The sequence below is a fragment of the Dreissena polymorpha genome, chromosome 10, assembly GCF_020536995.1.
Source record: "Dreissena polymorpha isolate Duluth1 chromosome 10, UMN_Dpol_1.0, whole genome shotgun sequence".
NCBI lineage: Eukaryota > Metazoa > Mollusca > Bivalvia > Myida > Dreissenidae > Dreissena > Dreissena polymorpha.
Window position 1 is genome coordinate 81,132,187 of NC_068364.1, and position 14,036 is coordinate 81,146,222.

At 36.5% G+C, this 14,036-nt stretch overlaps 1 protein-coding gene across 1 annotated transcript in view; it reads right to left on the bottom strand.

Annotated features, from left to right (window-relative positions):
- Positions 1–1,228: 1,228 nt before the first annotated feature.
- LOC127848748 (myosin-3-like) overlaps positions 1,229–14,036 on the bottom strand; it is a 43,468-nt gene continuing 30,660 nt past the window's right edge. Inside the window, exons 11-16 of the mRNA XM_052381357.1 lie at positions 13,136–13,239; positions 9,701–9,772; positions 8,753–8,842; positions 7,272–7,381; positions 5,967–6,066; positions 1,229–2,268 (exon numbers count right to left, since the gene is read on the bottom strand). Coding sequence (XP_052237317.1) covers positions 1,966–2,268; positions 5,967–6,066; positions 7,272–7,381; positions 8,753–8,842; positions 9,701–9,772; positions 13,136–13,239 — 779 coding nt within the window. The 3' untranslated portion in view covers positions 1,229–1,965. The remainder of the gene's footprint in view (positions 2,269–5,966; positions 6,067–7,271; positions 7,382–8,752; positions 8,843–9,700; positions 9,773–13,135; positions 13,240–14,036) is intronic.

Below are 14,036 nucleotides of genomic sequence, written 5' to 3' on the forward strand. Positions count from 1 at the left end.
GAGGATATGTAAACTTTGTACAAAGTAACTGTAAAAAAATATTTGTTGGACATTAATTTAAAATGAATTGGTGACTTGACCGATGCACAGATTTAACGCACACACATCAGACTATAACCAAAGCAATGTTTTTCAAAAATCCAAAATCAATAAATGTATGTGCCTTGATTTAAAAACAAAACAAAACATGAAATTGTATTGAGACTAATATAAATTTCTTAACAGTATTTATATTTATTACATACAACACATTATAACTAGTCTGTACACGTTGACCTAGATTCCTAGGTTTTGTCCTCATCAGAGACGTAGATGTTATCTACTTCTCTGTCCTCATATAACCCAGTTGGCGAAAATTTCATAAAAATTGTGAAATAAATGACTATGTTGCCTCTAAGGTGTTTACCAAGTAAGATTTGACAACAGACCGAAAATAAAAACAATATCAAAAAGGTCACAATAATCACAATGTGATTGCGTAAACTTTGAATAGCAACACAAATAGAATTGATTTTTCATTAGTTATTTTATAACATTTTCTGAATTTCATGCGGGCATAATAGTTCTTTACAAAAATTACAAAAAACATCTATAATGGAACATTTATTATCATTAATAATTTCCGGAAAATTCAATTCTGAATGCATTTACTAACAAGAGCTGTCAGAAGACAGCGCGCTTGACTATTGAAGTGCTTGACAGATAATAACGTAAGACATCATGGGGAAATTGTTTATATTCAATAATTTATTAGACGATCTTTCCAAAAAAAAAAGGAAAAAACTATTTATTTACTTTTTTTTTTTGGGGGGGGGGGGGGGTTGGGGGGAGGGGAGTGAGAGGGGGGTATAATGTGGGTGGGGTAATTTATTAGATGTTAAAAAAAAAATTGGGGGGGTAGGGGGGGTAGGGGGGGGTGAGAGGGAGGTATAATGTGGGATGGGGTAATTTATTAGATGATGTTAAAAAAAAAATTGGGGGGGGGGGAGAGGTTGGGGGGGGGGAGATTCTGGGTAGGGGCGTGGGGTATTGTTTGGGTGGAATCCATTGTGGTATTCAGGTAATTGTTGTTTTGTCAAAGTAATAATACAATGTGATCATAAATAAAGAAGTTATGGCAATTTAAGCAAAAAGTTCAATTATCTAAATGTAAAAGGGGCCATAATTATGTCAAAATGCTAGATACAGTGGTCTGCTCTTGTTCATAGGTTGGGGACATGTTAGTATGCAACATATAAAATCAATATGTCAAAGGATATAGGAAATATTTGGGGTAGTAGGCAAACTTTAACAAAGATTTATCAATAATATGCATATTCTGAGTATAAAAGGGGCAATAATTATGACAAAATGCTTGATAGAGTTGTCTGCTCTAGTTTATAGGTTGGGGTAATGTCGGAAAACAAGTATACAAAATATGAAAGCAATATGTCAAGGGACAAAGAAAATAGTTAGGGTAGTATGCAAACTTTAACATTTGCTGCATATTCTAAGTGGAAAAGGGGCCATAATTATGACAAAATGCTTGATAGAGTTGTCTGCTCTTGTTTATTGGTTGGGGTCATTATGGTAAACAAGTATGCAAAATATGAAAGCAATATGTCAAGGAACAAAGAAAATATTTGGGGTAGTACGAAAACTTTAACATTTGCATGCTAACGCAGACCCGAACGGTAATGCAGACGGTCACGTCGATGCCGGGGTGAGTAGGATAGCTCCACTATATATATTTGATATATAATAGTCGAGCTAAAAAAGTGGTAAAATATACACTAACTAAACAAAAATTAACTTTAACGAGCATGATACATCTGAGCCTTTTACATAAAAAAGTGTAAACCAGCGTTACAATATAATACCATGACATAATTGCAACATTTTGCAACACTGCCCCATCCCCTATCAAATTGGTTCCAAGAGGCTACACACCACAAAATTATTACATATAAAATATTATTCAACACATCATGGTACACTGTCTGATATACTCTCGTGGGTCGGTTTTGATTTCACTTCCTCATACAAAGTTGCTCGAAGTCGCTGAATTTCCTCCGAGTCTTCTGGCAGTATCACAGTCGGGCGGACATATTGGGCCTCCGCGTGTATCAGATGCCCAGTCTCTCCGGCAGACAGGGCTGCAGTGACGGTCTCACCCTTAGTGATGGGTGCGCTTCCTGGGCGAACCTTTTGAATTCTCTTCTGGTCCTGTGCTTCCTTCATTGTTGGAGCGAGGTTCACATTTGCCTTGTGTTTGGATTGTAGCATTTTCTGTTGTGAAGAGAAGAAAGGGCTTTTGAAAAATGGTTAAATTTTCAAATTTGATAAGAGACTTTAAAAAAGGTTTGATATTGAAAGTGTCACATTCTGGCAATTAATAAAAATACCGCTTGACAAAAAATTTATCATTGAAGTACGTATGTATTTCTGTAATATAAGTCCATTTTTGCATGATGCAAAATAACTTACCATTTTAAAACACTGGTTAAAAAAGTGTATAATGCTTTCCAGCATTGCATGTCTTCTATTACCAAGTATTAAATTTCTTTTTAACAGATCAATAATTTCATTCAAATATAGGAACAAAGAAACTCTAGAAACAAAATCAGTTGTGACAGAATTTTGTCTTACCATGTTCTATTATTATACTCAAAAAGACAAAATGTATATGAATCAAAACAATAAACAAAGACTTGGAAAGATTAATAAACAAGGGCCCATTTATTTTTTTTTGATATCCATAATACCTAAGAAAAGTACAAATTAGATCTAATGAGCATTTCTGATCAAAGACACAATCACGGACCGCCCCATGCTCATGGTTTATTTTGAAGTCAGGACTAGCACACCCCTACATCCCCGTCAAACAACCCTCCCCCCATTGCATTTTACATTCATGATTGCTTTGTAAGTCCTACTCCCACTCATGGTCCCTAACTGACATTCATGGGGTCCTACTCACATTCATGGTCTCCTACTCACATTCATGGTCCCCTACTCACATTCATGGTCCCCTATTCACATTCAAGGGCCCCACTCATATCCGTGTCTCCTTCTCACATTCATGGTCCTCTTCTCTCATTCATGGTCTCGTCACATTCTTGTTCCCCTAATTACATTAATGGTCCCCAACTCACATTCATGGTCCCCTACTCACATTCATGGCCCCTTCTCACATTCATCGCCCCTTCTCACATTCATGGCCCCTACTAACATTCATGGTCTCCTTGGCAGTCATGAATCTCTCCACCCGCCCCTCTACCCCCTCCTTTTCCATCTTACCTGCCTACTCACATTCATGGTCCCCTACTCACATTCATGGTTGACTACTCACATTCATGGTCCTCTTCTCACATTCATGGCCCACTACTCACATTAATGGTCCACTATTTACATTCATGGTAACCTTCTCACATTCCGGGTCCCCTACTCACATTCACGGTCCTCTACTCACCTTCATGGTCCCCTACTCACATTCATGGTCCCCTACTCACATTCAGGATCCACTTTTCATATTCATGGTCCCCTTCTCACATTCATGATCCCCTTCTGACATCCACCCACACCTCTACCCCCTCCTTTTCCATCTTCCCTGCCTACTCACATTTATGGTCCCCTACTTACATTCATGGTTCACTTCTCACATTCATGGTCCTCTTCTCACATTCATGGCCCACTACTCACATTCATGGTCCACTTTTTAAATTCATGGTAACCTTCTCACATTCAGGGTCCCCTACTCACATTCATGGTCCCCTACTCACCTTCATGGTCCCCTACTCACATTCATGGTCCCCCACTCACATTCAGGATCAACTTTCCATATTCATGGTCCCCTTCTCACATTCATGATCCCTTTCTCACATCCAGGGTTTCCGTCTCACATTCATGGTCCTGTTCTCACATTCATGGTTTTCTACTCACATTCATGGTCCCCTAATCACATTTATGGTCCCCTACTCACATTCATGGTCGCCTTCTCACATTCATGGTCCCCTTCTCACATTCATGGTCTACTACTCACATTCAGGATCCCCTTTTCATATTCATGGTCCCCTTCTCACATTCATGATCCCCTACTCAGATTCATTGTCTCCTACTCACATTAATGGTCATCTCACATTCCTGGGCCCTTCTCACATTCATGGTCCCCTTCTCCCCTTCATTGTCTCCTTCTCACATTCATGGTCCCCTTTTCGCATTTATAGTCCCCTACTCACATTCAGGGTCCCCTATTACACACCTATGGTCCCCTACTCACATTCATGGTCCCCTTCTCACATCCATGTTCACATACTCACATTCAGGGTCCCCTTCTCATATTCATGACCCCCTTCTCACATTCATGGTCCCCTTTTCACATTCATGGTAACCTACTCACATTCATGGTTTCCTACTCACATTCAGGGCCCCCTATTCACATTCATGGGTCCCACTCACATTTGTGGTCTTCTCACATTCAAGGTCCCCTTCTCTCATTCATGGTCTTGTCACATTCTTGTTCCCCTACTTACATTCATGGTCCCCTACTCACATTCATGGTCCCTTCTCACATTCATTGCCCCTTCTTACATTCATGGCCCCTACTAACATTCATGGTCTCCTTGGCAGTCATGAATCTCTCCACCCGCACCTCTACCCGCTCCTTTTCCATCTTCCCTGCCTACTAACATTTATGGTCCCCTACTCACATTCATGGTTCACTACTCACATTCATGGTCCTCTTCTCACATTCATGGCCCACTTCTCACATTCATGGTCCACTTTTTACATTCATGGTCACCTTCTCACATTCAGGGTTCCCTACTCACATTCATGGTCCTGTACTCACATTCATGGTTTCCTACTCACATTCATGGTCCCCTTATCACATTTATGGTTCCCTACTCACATGCATGGTCCCCTATTCACATTCATGGTCGCCTACTCACATTCATGGTCCCCTACTCACATTCATTGTCTACTACTCACATTCAGGATCCCCTTTTCATATTCATGGTCCCCTTCTCACATTCATGATCCCCTACTTAGATTCATCTTCTCCTACTCACATTAATGGTCATTTTCTCACATTCCTGGGCCCTTCTCACATTCATGGTCCCCTTCTCACATTCATGGTCCCCTTCTCACCTTCATTGTCTCCTTCTCACATTCATGGTCCCCTTTTCACATTTATGGTCCCCTACTCACATTCAGGGTCCACTATTACACACCTGTGGTCCCTTACTCACATTCATGGTCCCCTTCTCACATTCATGGTCCCCTTCTCACCTTTATTGTCTCCTTCTCACATTCATGGTCCTCTTTTCACATTTATGGTCCCCTACTCACATTCAGGATCCACTATTACACACCTGTGGTCCCCTACTCACATTTATGGTCCCCGTCTCACATCCATGTTCACCTACTCACATTCAGGGTCCCCTTCTAATATTTATGGCCCCCTTCTCACATTCATGATCCCCTTTTCACATTCATGGTAACCTACTCACATTCATGGTTTCCTACTCACATAAAGGGTCCCCTTCTCATATTCATGGTCCCCTTCTCACATTCATGGTTTCCTACTCACATTCATGGTCTCCTACTCACATTTATGGTCTCCTACTCACATTCATGGTCTCCTTCTCACATTCATGGTCCCCTTCTCACATTCATGGTCTCCTCCTCACATTCATGGTCTTCTACTCACATTCATGGTCTCCTACTCACATTCATGGCCCTTTTTTCACATTCATGGTCTCCTCACATTCATGGTGTCCTACTCATATTCATGATCCCCTTCTCACATTCATGGTCTCCTACTCACATTCATGGTCCCCTTCTCACATTCATGGTCTCCTACTCACATTCATGGTCTCCTACTCATATTCATGATCCCCTTCTCACATTCATGGTCTCCTACTCATATTCATGATCCCCTTCTCACATTCATGGTCTGCTTTTCGCATCTATGGGGCCCTACTCACATTCATAGTTTCCTTGGCAGTCATGACTCTCTCCACTCTGTCCTTCTCAAACAGCAACTTCTCCTCATAGATCTCCTCACACTTGGCTCGGTACATGCGTCTGAAATATATATGCGCATTTGTATATGCATATGAAATATATGTGCATATTGGTAAATGCCTCTGAAATATACATGCGTCTTGGTATACGCCTCTGATATATATGTGCCTATTGGCATATATGTCTGAAATATATGGGTGTTTTGGTACATGCGTCTGATATTTACTACATATGCCTGCATTATATGAGTATCTCAGTGTGTACATATTTCTGAAAAATATGTGCATCTCAATATATACACTTGAAATATAAGTATAAATCGGTAAACTGCAAACAATTTGAATCCAGATAATAATACCAGTTTGTATTGTATCGTTATAAAAGCACAACAAATTTAAGCAATTCCTACATTTGGAGCATGGTGATCGTAGTTGATCTTAAGCTTTTAAAAGTCCTGTTCTGTTATGATCTATTTTATCTGAAAATAAATTAAGTTGATAGTCTGTCAAGTTGTATTTATGCTGCAGCTCTTGTGAAAACCATTATTTAAAATATAAAAGAGATCCCCATCAAAATCATAGAGAAACTGATGGCATTGATTTGACTGCTACAGGAACGTACTGATTCGGCGAACCTGATCACTGTGCTCTTGTTGGAGACAGGCAGACGACGGACAGACAGACGGACAGACAGACGGGCGGGCCGGCAAGAGGGTGAGTGGTCGGGCAGAGGAACCGACGGACAGACAAAAAGACAGACTGATGGAGGAACAGACAGACAGACATACAGGCAGACAGAGGGGCGGAAAAACGTCCATGGTTATCTCAGTATAAAGTCTTTACCTTGTATTAGGGGTATAATGAAGATCGTATTTTGTTTCATTATAAAATCTTGACCAATGACCATGGGTTTAAAGTAAAAGGTTATTTATGGTCTTCAATGTGCCCTTTGTAACGATACCAAGTTTCAATCAAGTTTCATCAATTCTTTTTGAGAAATCACAGTTATGCAGATGCACGGTCTGATGGATGGACCAACAAAGTTTAAACCTATTTACCCCTTCAATGGAACACATATTAGGGACCCATAACACTTGCCAAACAATCACATCAACCTTTAAGCTACTTAAGTGAAAACCAGTCGGAGACTAAAAATTTATTAACAAAATAGTTACTGTTTTCTCAGCAACCAAAACCAAAACAGTGAGACTAAGTTCTGTTTTCAACAAAACAAAACACACAAAAAAACAACAGGTTGAGACTCACTTGAGTTCTGTTTTCTCTGTTAGCAGATCATTGATTCTTGACTGGTACTTCTCATCCACTTCCTGTACTTTGAGGTCAAACTGCTCCTCAAACGCAAGCAGGCGCATTTTCTGTAAAACAAAACAACAGTATATAACAGTGTGCAAACGCATATTCAGTTCAACAAAACAAGCAGACGCATCTTTTGTACAACAAAACATTTTCAGTGCAAATGTACAGGCAACCAGACGCATATCCTGTACAACAAAACAACAGTGTATAAGTACAGGCAACCAGACACATCTTCTGTGCAACAAAGCAAACAGACACATCTACTGTACAACATAACAATGGTGAATACATACATACAAATACATCTGTACAACAAAACAAAAGTGAATCAAACAAAAGAAGCGGCATCTCCTGTACAACAAAACAACAGTGTATATACCAGCAGACGCATTTACTTTACAAAAAAACAACAATTAATGAAACTCAAGCATAAACATCTCCTGTACAACATAACAACAAAGTATATACCAACAGGCACATCTTCTGTACAACAAAACAACAGTGAATCTAACACAAGCAGACACATCTTGTGTACAATAAAACAACAGTGAATCTAACATCATCAGATGCATCTTCTCTACAATAAAACAACAGTAAATCTAACACAGACACATCTTGCGTACAATAAAACAACAGTGAATCTAACACAAGCAGACACATCTTGTGAACAACAAAACAACAGTGACTCAAACACCAGCAGATGCATCTTCTTTCCAACAAAACAAAAGTAAATCAAACCCCAGAAGCTGCATCTTCTGTTAAAAAAAAAACAGTGTAAAAATACGGAGGAATTATCAAATTCCAGCAGAAATTCTGTGCAAAGAACAACAGTGAATCAAATTCCAGCAGAAACATCTTCTGTACAACAAAACAACAGTGAATAAATACAGGGTAATGATAGAATTCCAGCAAAAACATTTTCTTTAAAAAAATGGGTAAAATACAGAGGAATGTTCCAATTCCAGCCAATTCATTTTCTGTACAACACAATAACAGTGTACAAATACATAGTAGTTATCAACTTTCAGCAGACACATCATCTGTTCACCAAACAACAGTGTATAAATATGCAGGAATGATAAAATTTCAGCAGATGCATTTTCTGCACAACAAAACAACAGGGTATAAAGAGTAACTATGTATACAAAGGACAAATGCCCATCTAGAATCAAAACGTAAGCTTATGCATACAGAGAAAACATCAAACGCCATAAGATACATCTACTCCATACAAAACATCAGTATTTGTTAACGCTTTTAATTCTGACATGTAATTGAAATTCAGCATTTAAAAAAGTTTTTTTCAGATCCCAAGTGTATTTGTTCTTTATCTCTTCTTTATTTTACAATAACTTGCGGGCGTCCAATGATGTATGAAACTAATGTCTTTACTGCTATAACATTAGTTGGTACATTTGATGGCTACAAACCGTGTCAGTGAGTGTACGCGTGATGTTGGCCAACTGCTGGCACGTCTCATTGTAACTGTTTTTCACATCTGCAAGATCCTTTTTGGTTTCCTAGGATACAAACAAAACACAATTTTTGCTCTATGATAGATATTTATTTTAAAATGAAACATACATTTTTCTACTTTTCTAAATCACAAAGCCTAAGATGGCTCTAGTGCTCTAATCTGATTTCAAGGTATACCAATTGTTGAAAACCTGACCTGGTGACCTAGTTTTTTCCCCAACTTGACCCCCAAATCAAACATGGTCTTGATATGGTAAAGAAAACTATAATTGCTAAGTTTCGTCCAGATTTTGTGTACTAGAAATGTGTAACGAACACAGACTGCTAAAACAACATGTGATTAGACACAGACATTTTCAAGCAACTCTTATTATAATATTCTACAGTAGACAAAAAGATAAAAGGCCATAAGTCTGACAAAAATGGTTGCAGTCACAATTTCTTTGTTTAAAATCATCTACACATTAAGGTTATTTAAATGTAAAAGTTTGAGCAAGATTACACCCAAAGTTGAAGAGAAGTTTAAAACACTAAATAGTGGGATAATATACCAGTAATTCATTATGGAAAAAAGACAAAGGACCATATTCCGCTTAAACTCGTTTTAGAACAATTACGGCATTTTTATTTCTAATAAATCATTTCAGTGTAAACTACAACAATTTTTGTACAGATCACCATGGTGTAATGGATATAGTGTCCGCCTAGCAACAGCAAGGTCGTTGGTTTGGGCTGGGATCTCCACTGTGGAAGCATTTTTTATAGATCTTGCCAATAGACATCAATTACTTGTTCTATCGAGGAAATGGACAGATGAGCGTTCCAATAAGACTTGGGCTTTTTGATGCAATCAAGATAAAATAAATAGGTTAAAACTCATGTCTTAAAAGTGTAGAAGGTACCTGCAATTCCTGGGAACATTTATCCAGGCGTTCCTTGTCCGCAGCATGGTCTGAATATTTGCGCAGTAAACTCTGAAAAAAGCCAAGCAGAGGCTTATCAGCAAGTTTTTTTCTCTATAGAAAACATAAAATTTATTGTTTGTTAAAAACTTTCTAATAAAATATCAGTTTTCATAGTGAGAAATCATTGAGTGCACTTTGTGATTTCTTTCAGTGACAACTCTCATCAGGGTACACTTCAGCAAAGGGTAAGACTTGATTAAAATGAAGATGAAACTGCCTTTAAAGGGAAGGAAAAATAATTGCTTTTATCTCAGATAATGTTTTATCTTTCCAACTTTGCAAAAGAACAAGACATGACATCATTTAAATTCACTTAATAAAAGTTTTGAGATGATTACTATATCTTCGCTGTCGTTCTCAAACCTCGTAGCTCCAAAATTTTCAAAATATTTTTTTCGTCTTTTCCGAATATATGAAGTCTGGCGCGTGTTTTGTGCTATATCTCGTAGCTCTACGCCAATCAGAGCCCTTGAAAAAGCCACGTGACGTGACGAAATGTAATAGAATGATTGTTGGCTTTTTTCCCGGTGAAAAGTCGTAGTGACGCCATTTCACCAATAGGTACGTCGTTTTGTTTGGACAAATTTGACAAAAACGTTTTTATAATTTTTTTTATTTGCAACTATGAGGTTTCCAATAAAAAAAATGAGACGTTTTTTTCTCTCTCCTGAAAAGTCAGCATTTTGTAGCAAGGAGGTTAATGAGAACGACAGCGACGAAATGCTTTTGTAAAGATAAGATTCTGATGCTGATAATAGTAATTTGACATTTGATAAAAAAATTATTTTAGTACATGCTTTTGAATGCAGTAAATATAGTATAAAAAAAACTGAATCAAATATCAAAGATATATCTTCTGCATTATACCACATTGTATAATTACATGACATTACTATACTTCCAACATTTAATGTTATGTTAGATTACGCATTTGAATGCACATCTCATTATTAAACTCTTACACCTTGAATTATATGAGAATCCTTAAAATACAAGATGTGAATGTATGCAATTCTTAATTCTACGATTTTAATTATCAATATAAATGATAAACAAGCGATATGATCCTTAAAACACATGTAACTTAAAAAACATCATAAGTGAGATGTTCTGGGATTATTACTCAAATGTCAGTCTTTAAAAAGAAGATTGTTATGAAATTAGGTAAATCTTTTAAATAACCAAACATAGAATTGTTAAAGGTATACATCTAAATGAATGTGTATCTTTAAAAGCAAGATGTGTTAGCTGAGCATATCATAAAACTAGAAAACTCTTCAATTATATACAACTTGTACATACATAAGCTCATATTTTATTTTTGTAATATTTGAAACATTTTTCAAAAAATGAATGATTTGTCAAGATTTCAGAGCATGTCTTATCATTCCATAATAAATATCAAACAAATATTTCAAACAAACAATTATTTCTGTTTCTGTTCCACAAAATTGACAATTTTTGAAATCACATTTTAGACAAAATCTATTTTTTTTATATAACTTTGTTTAAAACTGTTGTCAATGTTCAAACAATAAAGCATTATTCTACAAGTCATGCTCATTACTTGTTAAAATTATCAACTACATTTAATGGTCCATCATAAACACATTAGATAACCATGCAGTAAATAACATTTTAGCAAGATATACTGTCAAACATGCAATATGACTCCACAACATGCAGTTCTGACTGTGATGTACAATAAATAGGTTACATTGCGGCTACATTACGGTATGCGGACATACAGGCTGAAAAAAGGAAAAAGTTCAATAAAATAGTCATTATTAAGACTAGATTTTTTTATTTGTAAGATTTTAAAGCATTTAAGATGCTGAATCTGTTACTTAATTTCCCTTCATAAAAATGTATTATGCATTGTTCACAATCCAAAAAGAATTAATAAATCCCTACAGGAAATATGGACAGTATGGTTTACAAAGGGAACTTAAAATGAAAAAAAGCAGATTTAGAGTGTGAACCAAGTTGAATGTCAAGGAAAGTTTTGAACCAGTGACACACTTTTGAAAATTATCAATAACAGTTATTTTCATGGTTTAACAGCATTTTATAGCAAATGAGTCTATCTTGTAAATATAAAACAAATAGATAATGTAAGTAAATGAAATGGTCAAGGAGAGTTTAGTTTGATATCTCATAAATATACAATAAATATATTAATATAAGTAAATGAAAAGGTCAAGGAGGGTATAGTTTGATATCTATAAATAAATCTATTTTCTAATTTATAATATCAAACCCAAGCTAAAGATGTTAAAAAGCCCAATAAATAACAAAACATCTAATTTAACTTTATAAAGTTATGACACATGTATATTAAAAGGGAATAAATAATGTGACAATAAATCACAACAAGGTAGTATGTAATTAAAACAAAACAGGTTAAGCGCAGCTTACTCTTTCCTGCTCCTGGTTTACCAAACAAACAAACAGCAAATTAGTGAAGTGCAACCTATTCAACCTCTCTTAAGCAAAATCATGTGTTAAAATCATTTTAACTTCAAAAGATAAATATTTAAAAATCTGTCAATAAAACGCAGTAACCACAAAATACAACTTTTTTCTCAAGACTCTTTTTAAAGAAAAAAGACCATGCATGTGCGAAAAGTGTCATCCCAGGTTACCCTGTGAAGTCCACCCAGGCTTATCAGGGATGACACTTTCCGACTATACTAGATTTTGGTTTAGAGAGACTAACTGTGAACAAAAAAATCCATAAAAGCAGAAAGTGTTGTCCTTGATTAGCCTGAGCTGACTGCATAGGCTAGTCTTGAACAACACTCAACCCATGTGCACTAAACCCCATTATCTGGAGTGAGTCTCAATATGTTGGCCTAGTCATGGAAGGGCGAAGCACCAATGAATGAAGAACCATGGATGAAATAAGCAGGTGTGCACTAAATAGCCAGTGGACCCTAAAATGTGTGGCTGGCTCCTATATTTTCTGGGAAAACTAAAATATCCCCTTAACCAAAAGGATCGAAAGGTTCTTGGTGAGAAACCACAGTCAAAATGTTTGTTTCTTATGCTGAGAAATACTCAAGCCTTTCTTATTATTTAGAACAAGGAATAATGATTCCAGCCCTTTAATATATACAAGCTCCGCCTTGTAATATTATCCATAACAAATTGTTCTACATGAGGGCTAATGTAGATAGTGACAGGACGAAGCCAAGTTTTACTCCATATTATATTCTTTAATGTTCCAATTAAGGGAATATTCCTTACACTGAGACTTAACTATACACATTTTTGTGTGAAAACTGACTGAATTAAAAAGAATGATCTCTTATTATACTGGCCTAGTCGCACAAGGGCTTGAGGCACCAAAGATCATTACAGTCGACTTACATCAAGCTCCCGTTTGTGCTCCTTGCGTAGGTTGTCGAGGGCTCTGTGGTGTTCCTTCGAATACTGAGCCTTCTCAAGGTTCTTCTCTTGAAGAAATTTCTGTCCTGAAATTATTGAAAAGTGAACACACTGATAGAATTAATTTCAACTTATGCTGCTTAATTATTTTCTGAATAAATTAATTCATGTTGGTGTAGATTTCTATTGAATTGCTCGAAACTATAAAAAAAATAATGCTGCTTATTTATTTTTGGAAGAAATGTATTCATTTGTGAACACTTCTCTTGAGTTGTTTGCAACTTTTTTTGGGGGTAAATTCAAATTATTTACGATATTCTTAGAAATCCATTATTCAACTACTTTACTCAGGGTTTTGACACCAAATTAAACTTATTTCCCCAAATATAGAAGCATGTGAGTATAGTTGGTGGTCACCATACTGCCCGTCTGTAGATCTTCCATAGTCATTAGCACTTTTCTATGGAATTCCATAGAAAATATTATGGAATTCTACGGAAATCGATGGAAATCCATGGAATTTGATGGAATTCCATCCACTTGCCAATTTTCCATCTGAAGCTGTTATGGAATTCCACGGAATCTCGACTAACATTCCATGCATTTCCACGGAATGTATGGAAAACACCATGGAAAGTTGGACTTAGCCATTTTTTTCAACGGAAATCGTTATGGAAAATAACCTATACATTTTCTTGGATGGAAATCAATGGAAAATAACTTAGAAAATTTTCGCTGGTTGTCTGAAATGTATTTGTAGTTTTATACATGTGTGAATTTATTTGCATCATGTATTTTGTATTTAAAAGAAAATGCAATAAAGATAATTATAAATTTGTTCTTGAAGAACTGTTCCATATTTGTGTTCTAAAACGTATGTTCT